The sequence below is a fragment of the Aspergillus brunneoviolaceus genome, assembly GCF_003184695.1.
Source record: "Aspergillus brunneoviolaceus CBS 621.78 unplaced genomic scaffold BO95scaffold_27, whole genome shotgun sequence".
Classification (NCBI taxonomy): Eukaryota; Fungi; Ascomycota; class Eurotiomycetes; order Eurotiales; family Aspergillaceae; genus Aspergillus; species Aspergillus brunneoviolaceus.
The window spans coordinates 30,361-52,360 of NW_020290757.1; the positions used below are offsets into that span (position 1 = coordinate 30,361).

Genomic DNA, 22,000 nt, shown 5'->3' on the forward strand with positions numbered 1-22,000 from the left:
ACCAGCACCGTTGTAAGGAGTTCGGCAGTAAGCGGAGAAGGTTTGTTCCTTGGCGATCCGACTCGATAGAGCAAGTCTTGCCAAGTGGGTAGGTAGGTAGCTTGTCTCTAAAGCAGAGAAGAGAAGACCCGGGGTTCGGTGGAGGCTAGTTTGTACATAGTAGCTAGTTCTGGCGATAAGACAGCCACACCGGCTACGTTGACGTCACTGTTGTCATTTCTTCTAGGAACGGAAATAGTCAGAGAATAGGACGAAGAGGTAGTCAGAGGGGCAGCAAGGAGATCAATTAACCGAATGGTCGGAGGTTCACGCATTCGAAGGAAGAGAGCCTCGTGTGTTTACAAAAACGATCAATAGAATCGCCCTGGAAGGAGATGTGCGAAATTCGGTTCCAAGACGGGACGATATCGATAACAAAGTACTCCGTACTGTTCAGTACATACAGTATGGTACTGTAGGTGACTGGTGGAGATTGCCTTTGTGCGGCTGAGGCAGTGGCTTTTCCAGTTCTTGGCTGTCTGAATGATGCGAGCTGGATCGACGATGCAGGTTGCTCAGACGGGGAAATGAAGCTTGGAGGAAGGTAAAGAAGGGAGGGGGTCCGTCCATTTACCGAGAGATACGGTACAGTACTGCATGCATGTACTATGTACTGTACGGAGGTACGGAGTACCTACGGAGTACGGAGTACTACCAGCACTATGAAGGGAGAGAGAGACGGGGGAAGACCCAACTAGGTGTGGCTCAACTGCCGAGGCGAAGCAATACGTGTGTACTGTGGCTGGGTTGCCTTTTCCGCCTTCTCCATTCTGCCAGTCTCCGTCCGATGTAGTGTAATCGAAAGACGGGGCGGGCGCCCGCCGTTCGATAACACCACATCGGAATCAATTTGTTTGTTAGTATTAGCTACTAGGCAATGGCGGAATACTACTCTCTTTTGTCCCCGGTATACTCCATATACTCCGTATACATGTTATAATTATCTATCCAAAAGATTCATCTGATTCTAATACCGAGTGTTGATTGGATTACCCATTTCAAACCAGCGGTATGAATGGTCTGGGAGAGTACTGAGACTTTCGAGTGTTGTGTTTGACTAGAACCCGGCAATTGGGGGTGCCCTAGTAGGGACAGATGAGCTGTCAAACCACAGATCCCGTTTCTTAGTGGCACCGGATACCAACTATCCCCCCTTTAGCGGGGGACTAATTGCTAGTCTACTGGACAATCAAACATGAAGAGTACATAGGTCAACGATATCGACGAAGACATATCCATAAGGATGATGAGCTTTCTGTCGCGCTTGGATATCTCGCTACGAGCACTGACAGTGTCATTCATACAATGTGCCTGGACTCAACCCCACATCAAACGTTCCAAGTAACTTTAATAGACAGGATTATGCAGTAGCGATGGAGACAATAATTCGAGCCTCTTGCGTAAATCCAGGTGAGATGGTAGTAACAGCGCAGGGACTAGGCCAAGGTTTAATATCGATAAGGTGCCCGCAATGTACACCGCATAACTCCCACTCTCGACTACAACCAAGTCCATGTGTTTTTGCTCGAGGTATCGAACGTGATATTGTGCGATGGGTCTAGTGAGGTTCGAGCGCTCCTGGATCGAGTTTTAGCAACTACATTTCCTGATAGAACGATATCCTTCGACAGTCGACTCATGTGCGAGGGTTTTTATTTTTTCTTTTTCTTTTCTTTTTATTTTTCTTTCTGTCCCCCCCTTTTTTGTGTCGAAAGCTAAGAAAGTGAGATTGAGTCGAGAGACCTAAGGCAGTGGAATATCTTTCTGACGAGGATTCTTCAGGGAGAGCCCACGATGTTCGGAGGATACAAGCAATAAGGGGTTTCGCAGTTGGATTCAGCGGCAAACCGGACAATGCGTGCTAGGCTCGATCGTATGACAAAAAGCCAGCCCAGTATTTACTGAATCCTCTCAGTTTGAGGGAATGCAAGCAACGTGTTCAGTACGAATGATCTGTCCAGTTTGGAGCTCATTTCGCATGGCGTTGTGAAGACCGAAGCAACGAATGACGCGTGACAGGTCAGAAACCTTGGAATCTTGCTGGCAGCGCCCCATCATCAACAGAAACCGAAAGAAGTAAAGAACAAAAGAGAGGGGGAGAAAGCAAAGACAGAAAAAGGAAAGAGGGAAAAGAAAAAAGCGGGTCTAGAAATAACCTTCTTCGATGTCTGTCGAAGGAACTATTCCGTCCAGTAGCCGTCTAGTGTCTCATAATCGACAGTGCCGTTTTGTCCAATTCCATCTGCAGTATGAAAGAGCGACCGTTGAGAGTGGGATTCTCCGAACGATGCATCATCAGTAGGTGAGAAAGAGAGGGTAGTCGTCACCGCATCGAGAGTCGAGTCTCGTTTGGTTCGGGGGGCAACACTTGGCCTGTCGGACAAGCCAGAGGTATGACGATCATGTATCAGGCGAGAAGTCGTGACACCGTCGCCCATATTGTGGATGTTTGAGAACAGATGGAACCTTTTCTTGTTCCCTCTCTGCTTTTATTGGGGCTTAAAGGATATCGTCTCACCTCCCCACATTCCATCGCGAGTGAAGCTGGTAGGCCAGGTTCTGTCGGAGCGTTCCTGAGCGAAGGGTCCGAGTGGCGGTTGGCATCTGGCAAGGCTGGGAAGTTTATGATAGGTGCGGCTGGTCGGCTGGTGAAAGATGGCCGAATTTCAAACCTGCAGACTTCAGTCTGGCTGCGCATCCAGCGACTGGACGATCCCGTTCGACTTAGGGAGGATGATGATGTGCGTCTGATCAGTGATCGCCGGCCAAAGCGCCTGTCGGCTGCTCTTCATGCCGCACTTCCCCTTCTCCACTCACTCACTCACCCACTTGGTCCATTCCTCATTGAGAATTGGTAAGCCGATCTCCGAACTGGGTTAGTCCCTGTCTGGTCCGTCCCTAACTATAGTACTCCGTACCAGTCAGTGAGTGACTGAAGTCTCCACCTCCGTGCAAAAGAGAGGGTAAGAAAGAAAGGTGCTCCGTAGAAAGAGAGAGAGAGAGAGAGAGAGAGAGAGAGAGAGAGAGAGTGTGTGTGTGTCTGAGGCATCCATTTCCTGACTCTCCAGATTCCGCGACTGCAAAATAATCTAACCGCCTCCAAACCTGCACCAACCCGGCTTTCATTTCCAGCCAAGCAATGTGTTAGTTAAGCATACCGCTCTCTAATAATGCTTACTGAGAATCTCCTGTCTCTCGAGCTCGATTTCTCTTAAAAGGCATAAAATATTCGAGGATGTGTTCCGTTTTGGAATACAGTACGATGTACCTTTTGGCTGGTGGCTCCTTATCTTAAACAGACAAGGGACGGGAGAGGTGGGGGATTGCCTGGGGGTATGTCCGCGATGAACCATGGTTCGAGTGAGGCCATAGCTCGTCCTAGTACTTCGTAGTAGCTCAACCGTCATTCTACATTGGGCAACCCCCGCGCACGGCTCTTGGGAGGGTTTCTTACCTTACTATGTTTGGTTCAATGTTTTTTTCTTTTGTTAATGAGGTTACAGCAAGCATCTGGACACACTCAGTAGTGAAAATGGTAATGTACGTATAGTCGGTAGGATAGGTCCTTCGAAATCTGGCTCGCGCTTGCTGGTGGCGCTTGTCAAATGAACTTGTTGCCTGTCCGCAGGACAAAGCAAAAAAGAAACGATGATATGGTTTCAAATTTCTCTGAGGGTTAGGGCCTATCTGCAATCCAGGCCGGGTTCGCACAGACCAAACATAAGCAAACGCCTGGGAACTAGATTCTGAACGTGAGTGATGGAAAGACTCCCGCTGCCGGCGGCTGGGAACGTCCTGTACCAAAAGAAAAAAAGAGAGTACTATCCTCGGAGAACCTAGATGAGGTTCGACCGAGCCAGATGGGCTTATTATTTTCTGTGGGATAGGGTAAGATCTCCACGGTGCCCAGTGGGAATTCCCGAGACGGGATTCGGTCTCCTCGGGCTCCTCTTGCTGTGTGGGGGACGATTGCATGGGAATAAATTGTCCGGTATTGATTCTTCTTCACTCCAGATTCTCCCCCTTCTCTGCTCAATATAGTAATTTGGGATCGCGCTCCCTTCTCCCTTCTCTCTTTTCGCAGAACTTGGTTCTGAAATCGAGGAAAGAGTGAGGCAAAATGTAGTTTGCTAGCACTCAATGAATGGTGACAGCACGCCGCCGGCTATGCGGGTTTCCTTCTTTGGTATACGCTCACTATGCATATGACCGAGTGGAGCCGGATCCTGGATGGATAAGCCGGGAGGGGACAAAAAACGTTCTGCCTTCATTGCTGATGTGCCTCAGAGCCTTGCACCCGACAAAAGTATGATAATCTCTCACTGAGTCTCGGACGATGAGGGGTTTGACAGTGGTCTAGACGGTGGCGTTGAAACCAGAAGACGATCGATGATGCTTTGGGAAACCTGTGGCGTCGAGAACGTACCTGGCCGGTGCACTAGAAACTGCAGCCAATATCATTAGGGCTGGTATAGCGAATGTCCACTGGCAGCATGTAAGAATGGGGAGGGGAACCGTAGTATCGTGGTTCTCGGTGTGGAGTTTCATACTACTATGTACAGTATGTACAGTGCATACATAGATAACACTGGCGATAACTGAGGCGGCAGCGGGGGGGGGGCTTGTTTTACACTGTCCCAGCCTACCAGGATTATTTCGACTATCATTGGTGCTGTCCCCATGAATTTCAACCGGTGCTTGAACACTCTAAGTTACTATTTCGATCTTAGAGATTCCAGTGCGAAACGCCGAAATGCAAACCTCCTACTCCACATGGTGAATCAGCAACATTGCCGATCGACCCAGGCTCCAGGGACTTTAGCAAACCTCCAGTATTCTCTACCATAGCTGATTGGGGAGTCTGGTGGTACAAATGTTTCAAAATCCAGGTAAGATTTGAAAAACACGTAATAATTGAATATTTATCATGGATGCTGTTCATAGTCATTGTCCAGGTAGACTTAGTTTTCGATAGCCGATGAAGAAATGCCGGGGGGGAGGGTTGGGAGGGGGAATGGTTAGTATTTACTAGGTAGTTAGTACCTGGTAGCAACTGAAGTGGTGGGGGAAGCACAGTACTTACCAACTAAACAACCTAAGGTATGGCTGGTATGGATGGATAACCCTTAGTCTACCCGGGGGAGATCCCGAGCATCTGGAAGATTGACGGACGATGATCCAATTCCATGATCCGCGTTAAAGTTTAGTTTTTAGTTAACTTATTGCCTGTCCACTAACCACTTAGTCAGGGCTCTCCCCAGAAGCTAAACCTGCCCTTAGTGGTCGCGATCCTCTGACGTTCGAACATTCCATCAGTGGTTCTTCCCCTCCCACATCTGCGCCTCATGCATTCCTCCATTTTCTTTTCTTTTGTTATTCTTCTTCTTCTTCGCTCTTCTCTTCTAGTATCGTCTAGCTCAGTCTTGTTTTGTTTTGGTTCTTTCGCTTGATTGTCACTTTCTGGCAATGAATTCTGTTTGGCTGACTAATCTGGTTCTCATCTCCCGATTGACTACTCGCCCAGTCGCCTACATTACAGCGGCCACATCCTGCGGTATACCAGCAGTCGAGGAGATGAGAGAGAGGAGGGGGAAGAAAACCCCGAGTCGGGTGCATTGCATCTGCCAGAGGTAATTTACGGTCACCGATACAGTCTGAAGTAAGATTGTTACGATCATGATCTGCTGTCCATTCTCGAGGTGATGATTCGAGGCGCATGAGGCGGACCCAGTCAAGCCATGGGACGATCCACTTGACCGGACAGAATTAGACACCCAGATCTGTGATCATATTGTGAATTCCGGAGTGGATGTGGACAAATTACACTGCAAGAGCAAACCAAGGAAATGGATCCATTAGCACATAATAGGATTATTGGTTTTAATCTTTGAGTGTTTTCTTTGTCTCTTGAGTGTAGATTCAACCTAAAACTAGAATGATTGATTGATTTCGACATACTTAGCAGGTATCAGGCAGCAAGATGAGGAAGGCGAGTGTGGATTCAACGTAGTAGTTTGAAAAATAATTAATCAAATTAAAGACTGTTAGAGTAAATACCTTAATCATAACATCACTCAGGGTAAGGGAAAACAGCGAACCCCGAAAAGAAAATAAACTCGCAATAAAAATAAATTCGAAGGAAAAACAATTACTTCTTCCCCCAAAGAATTCTAAACCATCTTTCCCACCCCCCTCCCTCTTTTCTTCCAAGTGAGGGATGGGGCGACAGGAAAGAAGCTCACACTTGCACGCTGTTCTCTCTTCTGCTCCTTCACCTAATACAGTAACTCGGTCATATAATAGAACAGATTTAACCTCCCACTTGAGTCCTTTCGTCCCCCGGTTTCCCCTGCCAACAAAGGAACCTTCACCACTTCCTCCCTCCCCCCCCCTCTCTCCGCCAGGAACAACCCTTCGACCTTGGAACACAAGTGCAATATTAGACAAATTTACGCTTCTATCGATAATCCTAAGACATCCCTTCCACTTGACCTGCGTCTTCAAATCAATTGTCTCCATTATCCCCTTGCTGGACTGTACCGTTTTCCCTATAACTACAACATCCTTCTGCTGCAACTGAGACACAGACAACCCATTTCGGCTTCATCCTCTACGACTCGACCGTTATTCCCATCCCTCTCGCACTTACTTCCGCTTGTCGTGGGAACACAGGATCGAGAACACCGCGTCTACAGGGCGACTTATCGATCTCTATTCACCCCCATCCAACCTCCCCCCTCCGTCATCATCGCGGTGGTCACGTCTATCCCCCTCCTCTCGTCGACTACGTCTACTTCCACCTTGTTCATTGTCTTTTAATCCAGAGACAATCGCGCCTCCTAGGAAACGGTTTGACTCGAGACTCGGGTTTCTACCAATCGAAGACGTCTTTTTTCTCCCCTTCCAGCGGGACTTGTCGCGGTTACTAGAGAAACTCTATAGTCTACATTCCTGGCCTTGCGTAGGCTCTCCAAAGGCACGCGACGCGCCTCTTGATTTTGACTCTGGTCCTTTCCCTCGCTACTCCTTTGGGGACTAGCTAAGCAATGACTTCTAACTGTAAGTGCGATCGGCTCTTCTGTTCCCTTCACAATATATGACCGGGAGATTTGTTTATTTCACCTCGCCTGTCCTCCTCCATTCCCCAACCTCGCACCCTCTCTTTCTTTCTCAGCTCTATTCCCAACATAGGTTGGCCTTCCTTCATTCTTGCTATTACTTGTGCATCCTGCTCAGCACATCCATCACTCTCTAAGGAACTCATCCTCACTGTCCCTCTCTATCTCTTGTTGAGATCGCCGATAGTTGTTTGTTGATCGATCTTGGTCCTCCGTTGCCGTTCACTACTTGTATACCTTTTCAGCGGACCTTGCCACATTCCCTAATATACTAATAATAACCCAACCAACCCGCGCTTGTTGTGTCATATACCCGCATCTGACGCTGTACACATCACTACTCAACTTCCTTATATTGTTGTTCTCTCCCAACTTCGTGGAGCTCCCATCTGCAATCACCTCCCCGCATCAGCTTGTGACGTTCCAACCAAAACTAAACAGTACGTCGGACAGGTGCCAAACTCGAAGTTCTCCCTGCCCCACCTCGCAAACACCGTGAGGAGAACGAAGAGATGAGACCCCAGGGTAGCTTGTCTGATCGCCTAACCGTCGAAGTTGATTGTACATCCCTGGGCTCGAACGAGTGCCCTTCCATGACCAGCTTTTCGCCTCTCGATTCACCAAAGACCACGCCTACCAGTGTTTATAGTCACGGGTCATTGCAGTCCCCTGGCTGGCACGAGGGCGGATCATTCCCCAGTCAGGCCTACGAGCGGCACAGCGGATCGACCCCCATGCGCAGTGCATTTCGCTTGGCCAGTATGACGTCGAACGATGTGATGGGTATGCCTTACTCCAATATGGAACCCCAGGAGCGCATGCCGATGACCGACTTCTTGTCTGGATACGATGAGAATGTTGAACAATTTTGGATCCCTTCGGAAGCCCCAAAAACATACGAGCATGGAGTACAAGGGCTCCCGTACCCTCCGCATATGCACCACTACACTACAATGGCTCGCCCGAATTATCGCCAGCACCATGCACCATATCTTCCAGAATCTGCAACCAACCCGTGTCTATCGCGCTCCATCTTCCATCATCAACATGAACGGATTCCGACTTCCATGTCAATGGGAAATATGATTCCTTGGATGGCTCCGCCCGCAGAATCGATTGCTCCACAGACGATTGCGCCCTCCCAGGTTGCCCCGGTCACCCCACCTCCGTCGTACTCGGAATTCCCAGCATCACTCGGTACCTTCAAGGCACACACCCCAGCCACTCCAGTGCGGTCCTGCTCACTGGGTAGTGGCTCTGGATCGGACACTCCTATCTCTCGACTGTCCGGTAGCATGGACTACATGGATGACTTTAGTCAATCACCCGTCTACCGGGACGGTCTTGTTCGAGTGCAGCGTCAGCCCTCTCGCAAGACTGCCCGGAAACAAGCCTCCAAGCAGAGCATGAGCCTGGAGAACCTACCATCTATTATCAAGCAGGTGCAATTTAAATGCAAAGAGCCCGGGTGCAAGGGACGTTTTAAGAGACAAGAGCACCTGAAGAGACATATGAAGAGCCACTCCAAGGAGAAGCCCCATGTTTGCTGGGTCCCTGGGTGTCATCGCGCATTCTCCCGCAGTGACAACCTTAACGCACATTATACGAAGACCCACAGCAAGCGAGGCGGCCGCAACCGCTACGTCGCTACCTTAGACGAGAACAGTCCCGACTACAACCCAGAGTATCGCGGTCAGCTTACCCCTGATGGGCGACCGCTTTATTCTCAAAAGCACGACGAGACCATGCCCGGCACGCGTCACATGAGTGTCGAGTGGGACGATTGAACGCGGGCGGAAGATTAGGACAGGCGGACCAAACCATGATACCCTTGGCGAACAGGTTGCCATTTCTCCTTTTTGGTCTTAGATGGGGACAGACACGCCGGGCCAGGCAGACCCGGTCGGCGCTTCGCGGCGTTTTTGTTGTAAAACATACCTGGTTATATACACCGGATAATTTCCTTTGTTGGTTTTGATGTTGCATATCCCTTTTCCTTTTCTTCAAAGTTCGTTTCCTATCCCTCTTTCATTTATCCACCCATCGTCCAAAAAATGTGTCTTTGGAAGGCTGAGGAGGCTTATCCCTATATCGAATAATAATGCATTGAACGCTGAAACAAAAGCATGGGAAAGTTTTGTACACTTCAAGTGACCGCTGTTTGTCTGCTATGCTTGATCTGATTGATCTGATTGACTACTGGACACCATTATAGGAGCTAATAACCGATGGACTGTGGATGGAAGCCCGAAGGAAAACTATGGAACGCCAGTGGAAAGAGAACGAAGGGATGAAAGAGCTAATTTTTTTTCTGTCAGGTCTGATGCAGTAACCTTTTCCTTTGTCTTGTATTATGATGGATCAAATCTTGACTTTCTTTTTACTTTTACTTTCTTTTTTCTCTCTTGGAGGTTCTGACCCCCCATACAATGTACTGTCAAGTGGAGATTCGATGGCTCAGCGTGGTTTTTAAAGTCCGTTGGATGAGCTGGAACACATCATCTTGGCCCAGGCGTGGGGCTAGCAAGATCGGGCCGAGGTAAAGTCTGTCTCAAAATGATAGCCCGTCGTGTCCAGGGGAAGCAAAATGGATGGATTTGCGTAGAATTGGGGATCAATGGGTGGATGTATCATGTCAAAAACATTTAGTTTGTTTAGTTGAAAAAAAGGTGGAGATGTGTACATTCAGTGATGGCCCTGTCTCTCCACTTGCTGGCAGATTCCCTATTGGCGGAAGGTCTGCCGCTTCCCATGGATCTGTTCTATCTTACCGATACCTCAGGCAGTCTAGACTCAAAACAGACAAACACATCCACTGTGGAACCCAAAGCTTACTACGGAGTACCTATGTATGTACGGAGTACGGAGACCTCCAGGCTCTCGAGTACTCATCATGGATACTCAAAGCAACTGCTCCACTGCAATGGAAATGCCAGATCTTCCCGATGGCTAGTCACATACTGAGAGTACGTACTAGATAGTACGGAGTACTGTACTTGCTCTCAGACACAAACACAATCAATCATCCTCCTTTTTCCGTCCTCAACTCCCCATCCCCGCATCACTTTTTCTTTTTTTTTTTCTCTCTTTTTTTTGACTTTTGCACTGCCTCGATTATCTCTCGGCTTCCTTCTCCCCACTCTTGGTTCCAGCAACCGGGATGACCTCAAGCCTCTGAAGCCTAGAAAACAATAGTCCCACATGCCAAGTCCCGTGGTTATCGAGGTCTGCGACCTGAAGATATTGGATTCATCTCCCTGGACAGTTATTTATGGTGCTTACAGCAGCACATATCTCCGCCTCCATGGGGTAGGTCGCACGGAATGCTGGCATCTGACTCTTTTTCCCCGATTCGTCCCAGATTGCTGGGCCACGGCACACCGCTAATCGAGTCTCTGCCGTCCGGTCTTACCATTCGATCGGGAGAGATACACGCTGAATTCGATGGACATCTCGGGGTCCATGTGGTGGAACATACCGTCTATTAATTTGCACTCATCTTTCCCCTTTGTACTATCGCTCTGTCCGTGGGCGACACTGCGGGAATCCAGACTGCTTTCTATGTCCATTTTCACAGAGGCCCAGCAAACCACTAGATGCCTATCACTACCGATGATACAAGCTCCGTTTACACGGCTTGATCTACAACGCGTGCTTTTCAATACAGCTGACTACCATCATAGACTAGCTCATCTGTTCTCAAGCCCTGGCTTCATGTCTTCTCGACTTACCAACTCACTAGACAATCGTTCCAGTGTTGCACATGGCAAACGCGAGATCAGCTACACAGATCGGTCCAGCTCCAAGCCGTTTGCGTGACAGGCCTTCGTGACATTGACCCTTGATGACCAATCATGGAGTCAGGTTGAAGGTGAGCGTCCATAAAAAGTCTTATACATGCAGTTCGGCTTCCGTTCGTTTCGATAAAGCTACAGCATTCAACGTGTGAAGTACTCTGCCAGAAGTCATACTCGATTGGTAATTCTTTGCAAGTCGAGAATAACGCTCGACTGCCTCGGTCTCGCGAACCGGCGGACATCGAATTTGTGCTATGAAGTACATCTCTGCTCTGGGTATTCTGTAGCCTCTAGGAAAGTACCTGTAATGTACTTCATGCTAGCTGAGTGCCAGCAGGATCCTAGTGTTCAAAGTACCAAGTACCAATTCCTGGTACGTGGCCCTGGGCTTGGCTTCTAGCTCATGACGCGTCAAGTTCAGTCCGGGGTGCTGTACAACTCAAGGGAAGGGTAAAGGCTACCCTTCACTACGCGAACTTTCAGTCTTCGGGAACTGATACTTAAGGTGCATGTGGAATGGAATCCAACCCCTGCCCCTGTGGAGGTGTGAGATCGTGTCACCAAATGTGGATCGGTGCAGCAGAACCGTCCTGTCCAGATTGGCGACTTACTGTAAGAGGCCATGCCGGCCATCGGGAACTGGCCTTGGCATGAACGGTGTTGGATGGGAGAGCCATATGCGCATGCGTGTTCTGCAGGGCCCGCCCCGATTTCGACTAGTTCGCATACAGCTCGGGGGCTCTTGGATTATACAAGCTGTGTCAAGGTTGGCGTTCCAAGAAGATTTGAGCGTGCGATGTACTCATGTATGTATGTACCTGGGCAATGTTTGTGGGCTTGCCTACTACCTACTGCTCAGGCATGCGCCAACACAGATGAGAAATGCCACGGGACTTTTTCCTATCAGCCTCAGTTCTTTCAAGAGAGCTCCTGCATCAGATCAGACTCAAAGTACTAGGTGGTATCCCAGAGCCACCACCCATCTACAACCTTTAGATACTACCTCAAAAACTACACGCCCTCAGATTGAGTGCTGGTGTGAGCGGGGTGGTTTTTGTTTTAGATGCCTCTTCGAACACGCCATGGGCGATCTTCGTGCCTGTGCCATTCTTTCCGCTCATGCATCTTGTAGCGTGATGACCGCGTGATCCACATATCCTCAGTGTCGCCACTGCCACTTATTTTCCCCCTTCTGGCTCTGTGGTCCCTATGCCTATCGAGTTCCAGGTATAACTTGGTCTACTAGGGCTCGTTAGAACTGCTGACGCAACGAGAATCTCACTGAACTTACGAACTCATAGATAATCTTTCTGATCAAGGAATCAATTGTAGCTGTCGTACATGGCTTTGCCTACACAAGTTCGCAGGTCGATTGAGCCTGTAATACCGCGCTGTGCATGGAAAATCAACCCAAGCGTGGTTGCTGTATACATGGGTGAGACAATCTCATATGCTCACGTGCAGCTCCTAGATCGAGAAAACCACAGCAGCCATTATGGTCGCCTGCCCTATCTACATTGAACTGGACTGGATCCCAGCTAACCTCCTCTCTCCTCTACGAGACCGTAGTATTGACATACCAATCCCAAAAAATCTTCTCCTGTCTAAGTTACCATCATCCGGGATTTGTTGCTGCCTGTCGATCACCGGGGATCCCCGGGGGTCTTTTTCCATGCACTCTCCCATTGCACGATCTACAAAAAGCACCGTTCGTCCTTCTCGACATCCATTAGTCAGAAGGCACCCACCAAACTATGTACGCCTCTACAAATAGAAAACGCAGTCAGTCTACGTACTCGGTCAGACCATAGTGCGCGCGTCTGTTGAAGCACTAACTAGTTCCCTTCCCCACTCACGGAGAATCTGCAAGCCTGCCATGGCATCGTCATCTCAGGTGGCTCTCAGTATATCGGACTATTTAATTCAAAGTAAGTAGTATGTGCCTTAGCGTAGCAACTGCCTTGGTTTGACCTGCTAGTTCTACTTCCATCGAGTCTCTCCCCACTATAATCTGCCTCATAGAACGGCAGTGTGGCATACAGGTAATAATTACCTCTGCGAAAGATAATGGGATGAGACCGGATATGAATTGTGGCACCAGGCTTACGAGTCAGTCTAATGGAATCAATGCAGCCTCAAAAGCAGTACTTCGAGCCTTTTGGGAGAAAATTTTCCATTTGTGTGAACAACCGTCCTGGGGATGTTGTGACCGCTCACATGCAATTCCATGTATAGTGGTCAGTTTATGCCTTAGGCAGACCGGTGATCCTCTGACCTCATCAATAAGCAGGCCGCCGCGCAGCACAGACCAACACGCCAAACCTGCTTACCTCAGATCGTACGATTTAAACCACTTCTCCAACTGCGCGAATTCCTTCGTCCTTTTGTTTTCTTTCTCTCTTGGTTCAAATCGTTGTGCTTCCGCAATGGGACCCGCGGACAATGGTCGACCCATGACTACCACTGCCCCTGACCCTCAACTCTCTACTTTGATGTTGGTAGAGCGGGCGAATGGCCACTGCGGGGCGGTAGTCTGGATGGTTCAACTCCACACGGGGCGAACCCGGGTTCAATGGTCACCTTTGGCTATGGTACCTCGATTGGCTTCTCGAACTATGATGACTCTTTCTCTATGGCATGATGCAGGCTTTAGATGTCTGCTATGAGTGCTCCATTCCAAAATATCAAGCTCAACAGTCTGAGTTCGGAGAGTACAAGTAGCTAGTCGGCGGTCGATACTTGCATGTGTTGTTGGAGATTCAGAGAACGACAAGATATGTCTGTGCGTTGTCGGTCTTTTTCACGCATTTATCTTTTCTTCGTAGGAAATGCATAAATAGGTATTTCGTGCCCTTTCTCTTGCTGCCTAACGAGACTGTTCACTGAGTAAGAAGCCAACCCCGGCGGTCGGACTCCGCCAATTCGCAGAGGACAACCACCACCACCACCACCGCGCACCCACAATCTACCCTCTGCCATCACTCCGTCCCCCTCAAGTCCAAATCCAAAAACACCGTCTCCTCCACCAAAGGCGTCTCATAATACGGTCCGACGTCCACAAACCCCGCCGCCCGATACAACCTCAACGGCCCCTCCATGGTCCGCAGCGTGTCGAGTCGCATGGCCTGATACCCCAGCTCCCTAGCCCTCTGCACCACCGCCTGCACCAACGCCTTCCCCAACCCCATCCTCCGTGCCTCAGGGGAGACATACAGCCTTTTCATCTCACAGTACTTGACTTCCGGTCTATCGTCACCAGCATCATGACTAGGCTCTATAGAATATGATCGTAGAGTAAGGGGACGGAGAGCTACGCAGCCCAGAGGAATGTTGTGCCCTTCTGTGCTGCTGCTGCTGTAGGCCAGGAGAAGGTCTCCTCCGGACGCGGCCCCGTATTTACCCGGAAGGGAGTTGAGCTCGATCTCGAAGTCCTGGAAGGTGAGGTCGATGTTCAGCCATTGGACGTAGGCGCGGAAGAGCGAGCGGATGGCGGAGAGATGCTCGGGGGTGTGGGCGGGGATGATGCGGTAGGGGAGCGGGGGGCTGGGGTTCGATGTTGAGGATATCATCGTTGTGCTTTGGGGGATAATTGATGAATGATGAACAGGTATCTGGTAGAGGATGTCTTGATTTGTCTGATCGCAATGATCTGACATGTAAACAATGGCTCATTCAGTGTTTAATTTTTTCTTCTATCCGATGTCTGGGATAGGGCGTGCGCTACGGTGACTCAAAAAATTGTTGGTATTGTCGATGCCTTAGGCTGAGATATTGTTTCTCTACTGCAGTGCGGGCCGAGCATCGAGTGAGTCTCTTCTCTTCTTCTACTCCGCGATTCTCTTCCATCTGGCTTGCCGCGACTCGACGGTTCGTACCATCTAGATCACTTTCAAAGCTACGGCACTCGACTCTGTGCGATACACAGGAGCAGCATGCGTCCCACATCATCTGGCTATCAGGGTCCGAGGTCGCCATGTGTCTCGATTGCTAGTTGACGGGCTCTATCTACAATGGCTCTTCGGCCTTATCGCTCGATACCTCTCTCACCTTCGATCAATCTATTGTCATGGCATGCTCCGACACACCAGAATATTATCGACAAGGCATGGGCGGGGAGCTCCGATGCCAAGTCAATGCCTCGTTATCGTGCTCTATACACCTCTGCAGGGATGAATAGACAGCTTTTAATTTACGCAGACATCCACTGAGATTATCTACTCCGTGCTGGGCCTGCCCGCGAGCTTCCATCAAAATTGCACATCGCAAGTGATTGGCAGCAGGTGTTGACACTGCATCACCCAACATGGCTTCTCCAAGTCCATTCGCCCAGCCTGGTCGATGAACAGATGGAGTTCTCCAAATTAAACCGGTCCTTAGAAGCTGAAGATCTTCCCTCCACAGCGAATCAGATCGCCAGCTGCCCCGACGGGAAGAGCAATGCAACCCATCCTAATGCACACTACTTTGACCAACCTTTATCGATTGTTTGGCTTCTGCTCCCATTGCTTCTCCTCCGAAGGAGTCCCGTCGTAGCTTCATCTAGTCCCCGGCTGCAGAATGACGCTGTCGCGCTCAATTGGCCATTCATCGTCCACAAACCCCCAGTCCCCCTGCGGGTCCTTACAGCATCGTCCGACTCCCGACTCAATTATCGGTCGGACCTGGCGAATCAGCAATTCCTTATCAGCACATGTTGCTATCAGCCCTCATCACGATGCAGAGAGAGAGACTCTCCACCACAGCCGAGGGTTATGCGGCATGAGCGAGGCAGGCGGGACAAATGTCCATCACCGGCGTATAAGTAGCGCCAACTCCTCTCGTTGTCGTCTGCTATAGCATCTTGTTTTATTTGTCTATTCATCCGCAGGTCGCTCAGCAGCTTTCCACACCACCCTTACTCGCTTTCAAATCCAGCACGATGCCTCAAATGTCTCTTCTGCCCGCCATGGGTGTTTTCGCCCTGAGTGCGCTCAGCTCCGGTGTCCTGGCTACCATTGACACCTGCTCCTCCGATAGCCCTCTCAGCTGTCAGACCGACAACGAGGCTTCCTGCTGCTTCGAATACCCTGGTGGCTCCCTTCTCCAGACCCAATTCTGGGACACTGACCCTGTCACCGGCCCCAGTGACTCCTGGACCATCCACGGTCTCTGGTACGCCCACTCTTTCCCCACTGCCCATTGAAAGACTTCACAGATTGGCTGACAGCAACCGAACTCCAGGCCCGACAACTGCGACGGCACCTACCAATCGAACTGCGACGCCTCGCGCGCGTACACTAACATCACGGAAATCCTCGAAGCACAGGGCCGCACCGAGCTGCTCGAGTACATGGACACTTACTGGCAGAGCGACGATGAGAGCAACGAAGAATTCTGGGAGCACGAGTGGGCCAAGCACGGTACGTACGCTTCTTAGTCCGGGTATACTTATGAGACCCCCGAGCTTTCCCTCAAAACTCAACTATAACTAACTTTTATTTCGTAGGAACCTGCATCAATACCATCGACCCCAGCTGCTACACCGACTACACCGCTCAAGAGGAGGTCGGCGACTTCTTTGACAAGACCGTCTCGCTCTTCAAGACCCTGGACTCCTACACTGTGCGTTTCTGCCCCGCATCCCCCCGGCCCATCTGGTTCGGGCAACCCACGGGAAAATCGAGGCAAGCTAACCAGTAACAAAAGGCTCTTGCCGACGCGGGCATTACCCCCAGCTCGAGCAAGACCTACAAGCTGAGCGACATCGAGGACGCCCTTGCTGCCATCCACGACGGCTACGCCCCCTACGTCTACTGCAGTAGCAAGGAACTGTCTCAGCTCTATTACTACTTCAATGTCGCGGGTAATGCGATCGATGGAACTTATGTTGCGGCCGAGAGATGTATGTTGAGGATTCTCCCTGACGAACAGCCTTTAGAACCCCCCCCCCCTTCCCAGAGAAAACTAAATGCTAATCAATGGGTTTCTATTGTTCTAGTGGAGACCAGCAACTGCCCCAGCTCGGGGATCAAGTATCTGCCCAAGTCGAGCTAAACAGCTCGCGTAGAACCAGAGGGGTGGTGTGATCCCAAGACTACATCGTGGAACAATGTTTGTTGAAGAAAAACGGAGTGAGTGGGTTAGGGGTTGTGAAAAGTTTCGTGGGTGCTTTATTGTATGTACATGCTACCACTAGTGTGTCCTAGAACCGGTTGATGGAACACAATGCCCGGAAAATCCATATGGCGAGAGTCCACATCATCTATATGAGCAAGGAAACCCGTTTAATGTTCCTAGGTAGTTTTGTCCATCTGTGATTTAGACACATGTGCGTTTTGTGTAGTCTCATTGGATGGAAAGCCGCTTGCCAGTCGGCCGCTGGTGATGGGGTGTTATGTCATGACCATAATGGGTTCCACAGCGTGCTGTGGGCGGCTGGCAACTTTCATCCAAACCTCATATGCGAAGTATGTATCCGGTCCAATCGAGTTCTCTTGCTTAATAAGCGAAGTGCATGGGGCCATGTCAATAGACTGACACGGCGTAATGGCGTAGTGGGTCTGGGAGTTTCTTCACCGCGGGCGTAGATTTATGCGCAGGCGAGATGGTTCGTCCGCCAGTCTGATCGCTTACACGCACACAGAGTGTAAGCGATCGGTGCCTGTAAAAGCAGCTAGCTAGTCGGTCTTCCGATGCCGTAGACGGGGAACCCGACAGCAATATCAACATAGGCATTAGAGTGCGTGTGTCGAACATGCTGATTCTGATTGGCCGTCCCAGAGGATACTGGAGGTTGCAATTTGTATGCAATGAGAAAGAAGAAGCGGTGCGATTATCCCTTGTTCACAGTCCCTTCAGACGCGCATTCCGCCTCTCCTCCTCGATGTTCGCACCCACACGGTCCAGGAACTCCATGCGGCCATGGAAGCCCTCCTTGGCCTTGCTGTGCACCTTGAGCTCATCCTTGAGACCCGCACTATCCACATACGCGGCCCAGTCCATCCGCGACTTCTCGACCGTGTTGATCTTCGGGCCCCGGGCGTTCTCGTCCTGCCCGGTGATTTCGGCGGCCGGCTGCTTCTCCCAGCTCTTCTTGATCGCCCCGGTCGGGTTAGGGTCGAAACGCGAGACTCGGCGCAGCGGCCTCCGTAGCTTGATCGCCACATCCTCGGTGGTGGTGGTGGCAGTTGCATCCTCCACCGCCGCCGTGATGACTGTCTCGACATTCGCATCGCCATTGTTGGCGAGGTACAGCTTCGCCTCGGCCGAGTCTTTCGGGACGATCTTCTCCTCCGTGATCATCTCCCCTGCGAACTTGTAGGTGCGCTTGATCTTGATCATCTCCTCGGCGTATTTCGATGGTTTCTGCTGCTGTTTTGATTGTTCTGTTTCGGTAGAGGATTCTTGCATCTCCACGTCGCCGTTCTGTGTCGTTGGTGCGTTGTCGTCGTTCTTCCCGCTGCTGCTGCTGCTGCTGCCCGCGTGCAGCGTATTGTTGTTCTCCGGTGCATTCATCATCGCCCAGAGCGCATCAACGTCCACGGTCGCACCGTCGATCTTGGCGAGGGTTTTGCGTTCGTCTTGCCTAGACGCATGCCAACATATAAATTAGCACAAACCTATGACCAGCAGTCTCTGAGATGTAAAGAAAGACTAAAATCATACGCGCGCATCTTCATAGCCCGGGTACGGACAAAGCCCCCGGTGCCTCCCTCTTCCTCCTCATCGTCTTCAGTCTTCCGCTTCGCCTTGTCTTTGTGGATCGTAGCCTCGTCGCCGGAATCTAACTCCCCAGTTGCAGTGGGACCCTGGGTGGTTGTGGTCGTCTTCCGCCGCTTCGCCTGGGGTTGGCCGTCTGCTGCTGCTGCTGCTGCTGCTGCGTCATTGTCCTCCTCGTCCGACGAGGTCAGACCGGCATCGTCGTCGTTCTGGGCGGCGAAATCGTCGTCGAGTTGGAAGTCCGAGTCCGAGTCGGAGTTGTACTCATCTTCGTCGATAATTAAATCCGCTGCTGCCGCGGTGGGCTCTGCGTCGGGCGCCATGATGAGGTTACGCCGTAGATCGAGTCAGTAAATGCGTGTGGGATAAAATCCGTTCATAAGCTTCAGCGCGGAGAAGGAGACGGGAAGCTGGAGCATGAAAAGGTGTAGTTCTGCCGGGCGGTGAGCGATGACACGGAGGTGGATGATTATGTAAGTATATCAGCCAATCATATTCAAGGTCGGGGAGCCGAGGCTACTTCGTCCCTTATCGTGATAAGCCTTTAGATTGAGTCTCCATCATGAACATGAGTGCTACGACTTCAAACTGTGGGGATTATGTTTTTCTGTATGTGGCTGAGCATGACTCTTTGAGTTTTCCAAGGAGCTCTCTTTGGCTTATTCAATCATATCCAAGTCTCAACCCCGAACCCTGCATGCCACCGAATCACAGGACTCGGCCATGACGAACGACGACTAATCATAATCTCTCAGCCGAGGATGACATTGACTTGACATGGATCGACAGACCTACTAGGTAGCATATAAGGAACCTTGATGTCGATGATCCATCATCTTAGAATCGCCAAGCTACTCGTATACAATTACATCCCGAAAGACCAAGCAATGGCATCCCCCAACAAGCCCGTCGCCCTGATCATAGGCGCTTCGCGAGGCATAGGCCGACAAATCGCCATCGACCTCGCGAAGAACAACTACACCGGTAAGTTACAGTTACACTCAAGAATCTCCAGGCCATCACCTTCCAACCTCAACTAACCGGGCCACAAACATCAGTAATCATCGCCGCCAAATCCACCTCCACCACCACCACCAATCCAGAACAATTCCCCCCAGACCCCAACTCCCCCGCCTCAACCATCACAACCGTCGCCCAGGAGATCAACCTCCTCACCCCCAACACCGCCTACCCGATCCCCGTCGACGTGCGCTTTCCGGCCCAGATCGACGATTTAGTTGCACAAACCCTCCGGATAACCGGCGGCCGGCTGGACGTGGTGGTGTACAACTCGGGCGCGATCTGGTGGTCGTCCGTGCGGAACACCCCCATCAAGCGGTTCCGGCTGATGCAGCAGGTCAACCCGGAGGGGCTGTATGCGACCGTGCAGGCGGTGCTGCCGGTGTTCGAGCGGAATGGCAACCGCGGCCGCATCGTGGTGGTCTCGCCGCCGGTGTATTCGCGGTTCTTTAGGGGGAAGACCGGGTATGCGATTGGTATGGTTTTCTTTCTTACTCTCGGGGCGGGGGGCGGGGGGGCTTGAGGTGGGATTACATAACTAATTTTGAACAGGGAAGGTTGGGATGAGTGTGTTGACGCGCGGGTTGGCGATGGATTTTGTGAGGGAGGGGAAGACGGAGATGGCCATTACGAGTATTTGGCCTGCTGCGGTATGGTTTTCCAGTTTTCTCGAGGCAAATGATAAAATTTGTAGGGGTGATGACGCTGATGCTGATATTCGGAATCCAGGCTGTTCAATCGGCTGCTACGGAGATGAATTCCGCGGGGAACGATGAATCACGCTCGAAAGCCGATCTTAGGAAACCAGTGAGATATCCAGGTCCTCCTCTTGCCATAGATGGGGTTTTGGCATTCGAGGTTGTGTGGTATGCTGACGAACCATCACCAGACTATCTTCTCCGATGCGATCCTCGGGATCTTGAAGGCTCCACCTCATATCGTCAATGGTATGCTCGCGCTGGACGAGGACTTCCTGCGCGATCACTGCGGTGTCACGGACTTCTCCAAATATTCCGTCGTGCCGGGCACCAATCCCCGGCGGATGATGCCGAAGAAGTTGCCGGTGCTGGAGGTGGAGGAGCAGGATGACGAGGGGATGAGGATGGATAGTGCGAAGAGCAGGAGCACTGCGTCTAAACTATGATCGTTTGCTTATAGCAGACTGGTTCGTTTGATACTCTCGCTCAAATGTGTGGGCTTGAGATTTGCAGTATCAATGGATCTTTGAAGCCGATATTGGCTTACCAGCTGAGAGAACAGGAGAATGGAGTTTGGAAGACTACATCAGAGATATAAAGTGTTAATGTCGGACTAGCACATACATACCTACATCCAACGAGCATTTACTATATCCCACCCGGCCCCAAAGCCATGAAGCTATACATTCACCCCTAAAAAACCCGTACTTGAGGTAACCCCATTCATCATCCATCATCAGCATCAATCGTCGCTCAATTACTAACATCCAAGAAAACCCGAACACCCACCCCGCTCAAGTCCCCGGATACCGATCAACCTTGGTATCCACCATCCCCACCATCTCCAACGAAGGCTTCTCCGTCACCCGCTGCCGCGACACATTCCGCTCCAGCCACAGTCCCGCCGTCGCGACGACGCCCATCACGATCTCCAGCCCGATCAACACCCCCAGCAACACAAACGAGGCATGCGTCACCGCGCAGTCCCTGGCGAAATGCGCAGGGACGTTACTGCTACTACTACTACTGGCAGAAGACGCCATCCACTTGCAAGTCCAAGAATGGAGGGTCTCGGTATCGTGGAACCCGTTGCGGCCACTCGCGCCGGGGCGGTAGATCACGAACACGAACCCCACGAGAGCCGTGATGAAGCCCCAGAGGGCCGTGACTGCGGCGAGGAGGTTTAGTCGGCGGATGTGGGAGTGGGGCTGGATGTTTTTGATTTGTTAGCAGGTACTATGTCTGATAGTTGTGGTAGGGATAGGACAGTGTACTGACCGATGGAAGAAGGGCAGCGATGATGTAGATGAGGGTCTGGAACGCAATCACACTGCCACAGGCGAGCAGGGCCTTGGCCGGGCGCAGGTCGAGGTTCAGCGGCCACAGGTAGAGCCAGACTTGGCTGTAGCGCGAGGTCTGGCGGTAGTGGTGCAGGGCCACGGCCTCGCAGGCGATGGTGGGGATCGCCACGCAGAAGATGAGGATCGCCAGCCCCAGGCGGACGAGGCGGAGGAAGCGAGTGCGAGTGAGGAACTTGGACTCCGCCTCGAGGGAGGCGTGCGACGTCGAGGTGAAGGAGGCGGCCACGGTGGAGGATGCCGAGTCCATGGCTTCGGTTTGAAAAAGATTG

At 51.1% G+C, this 22,000-nt stretch overlaps 8 protein-coding genes across 8 annotated transcripts; 5 read left to right on the forward strand and 3 right to left on the reverse strand.

Moving 5' to 3' along the window:
* Window positions 1-6,852: 6,852 nt before the first annotated feature.
* Window positions 6,853-9,039, forward strand: brlA (C2H2 type transcription factor BrlA). Its single transcript, XM_025580315.1, has 2 exons — window positions 6,853-7,098; window positions 7,611-9,039. The coding sequence occupies exons 1-2, from the start codon at window positions 7,086-7,088 to the stop codon at window positions 8,942-8,944; spliced, it is 1,347 nt and encodes a 448-aa protein (XP_025443007.1). The 5' UTR covers window positions 6,853-7,085; the 3' UTR covers window positions 8,945-9,039.
* A 2,302-nt stretch (window positions 9,040-11,341) lies between these two features.
* On the forward strand, window positions 11,342-12,276 carry BO95DRAFT_102236 (uncharacterized protein). Its single transcript, XM_025580316.1, has one exon. It carries the CDS (start codon window positions 11,464-11,466, stop codon window positions 12,100-12,102), a length of 639 nt encoding a protein of 212 aa, XP_025443008.1. The 5' UTR covers window positions 11,342-11,463; the 3' UTR covers window positions 12,103-12,276.
* Window positions 12,277-13,749, forward strand: BO95DRAFT_102249 (uncharacterized protein). The gene is made up of 3 exons (XM_025580318.1): window positions 12,277-12,710; window positions 12,825-12,882; window positions 13,088-13,749. The coding sequence occupies exons 1-3, from the start codon at window positions 12,450-12,452 to the stop codon at window positions 13,618-13,620; spliced, it is 852 nt and encodes a 283-aa protein (XP_025443009.1). The 5' UTR covers window positions 12,277-12,449; the 3' UTR covers window positions 13,621-13,749.
* A 183-nt stretch (window positions 13,750-13,932) lies between these two features.
* Window positions 13,933-14,523, reverse strand: BO95DRAFT_360975 (GNAT family N-acetyltransferase; the record flags this gene model as incomplete). The annotated part of the gene is made up of 1 exon (XM_025582498.1): window positions 13,933-14,523. The coding sequence occupies one exon, from the start codon at window positions 14,521-14,523 to the stop codon at window positions 13,933-13,935; it is 591 nt and encodes a 196-aa protein (XP_025443010.1).
* Window positions 14,524-15,899: 1,376 nt separating this feature from the next.
* On the forward strand, window positions 15,900-16,987 carry BO95DRAFT_452495 (T2 family ribonuclease; the record flags this gene model as incomplete). The annotated part of the gene is made up of 5 exons (XM_025588150.1): window positions 15,900-16,105; window positions 16,175-16,353; window positions 16,440-16,555; window positions 16,640-16,835; window positions 16,932-16,987. 5 exons carry the CDS (start codon window positions 15,900-15,902, stop codon window positions 16,985-16,987), a joined length of 753 nt encoding a protein of 250 aa, XP_025443011.1.
* A 661-nt stretch (window positions 16,988-17,648) lies between these two features.
* Window positions 17,649-19,028, reverse strand: swc5 (putative Swr1p complex component (Swc5)). The gene is made up of 2 exons (XM_025580320.1): window positions 18,599-19,028; window positions 17,649-18,518 (listed from the first exon to the last, which is right to left on the reverse strand). The coding sequence occupies exons 1-2, from the start codon at window positions 18,973-18,975 to the stop codon at window positions 17,777-17,779; spliced, it is 1,119 nt and encodes a 372-aa protein (XP_025443012.1). The 5' UTR covers window positions 18,976-19,028; the 3' UTR covers window positions 17,649-17,776.
* A 214-nt stretch (window positions 19,029-19,242) lies between these two features.
* On the forward strand, window positions 19,243-20,985 carry BO95DRAFT_442004 (short chain dehydrogenase family protein). Its single transcript, XM_025586325.1, has 5 exons — window positions 19,243-19,636; window positions 19,711-20,148; window positions 20,225-20,322; window positions 20,402-20,479; window positions 20,562-20,985. The coding sequence occupies exons 1-5, from the start codon at window positions 19,540-19,542 to the stop codon at window positions 20,814-20,816; spliced, it is 966 nt and encodes a 321-aa protein (XP_025443013.1). The 5' UTR covers window positions 19,243-19,539; the 3' UTR covers window positions 20,817-20,985.
* A 179-nt stretch (window positions 20,986-21,164) lies between these two features.
* BO95DRAFT_360990 (uncharacterized protein) lies at window positions 21,165-21,978 on the reverse strand (the record flags this gene model as incomplete). Its single annotated transcript, XM_025582500.1, has 2 exons — window positions 21,165-21,578; window positions 21,649-21,978. The coding sequence occupies 2 exons, from the start codon at window positions 21,976-21,978 to the stop codon at window positions 21,165-21,167; spliced, it is 744 nt and encodes a 247-aa protein (XP_025443014.1).
* Between the last annotated feature and the right edge of the window lie 22 nt (window positions 21,979-22,000).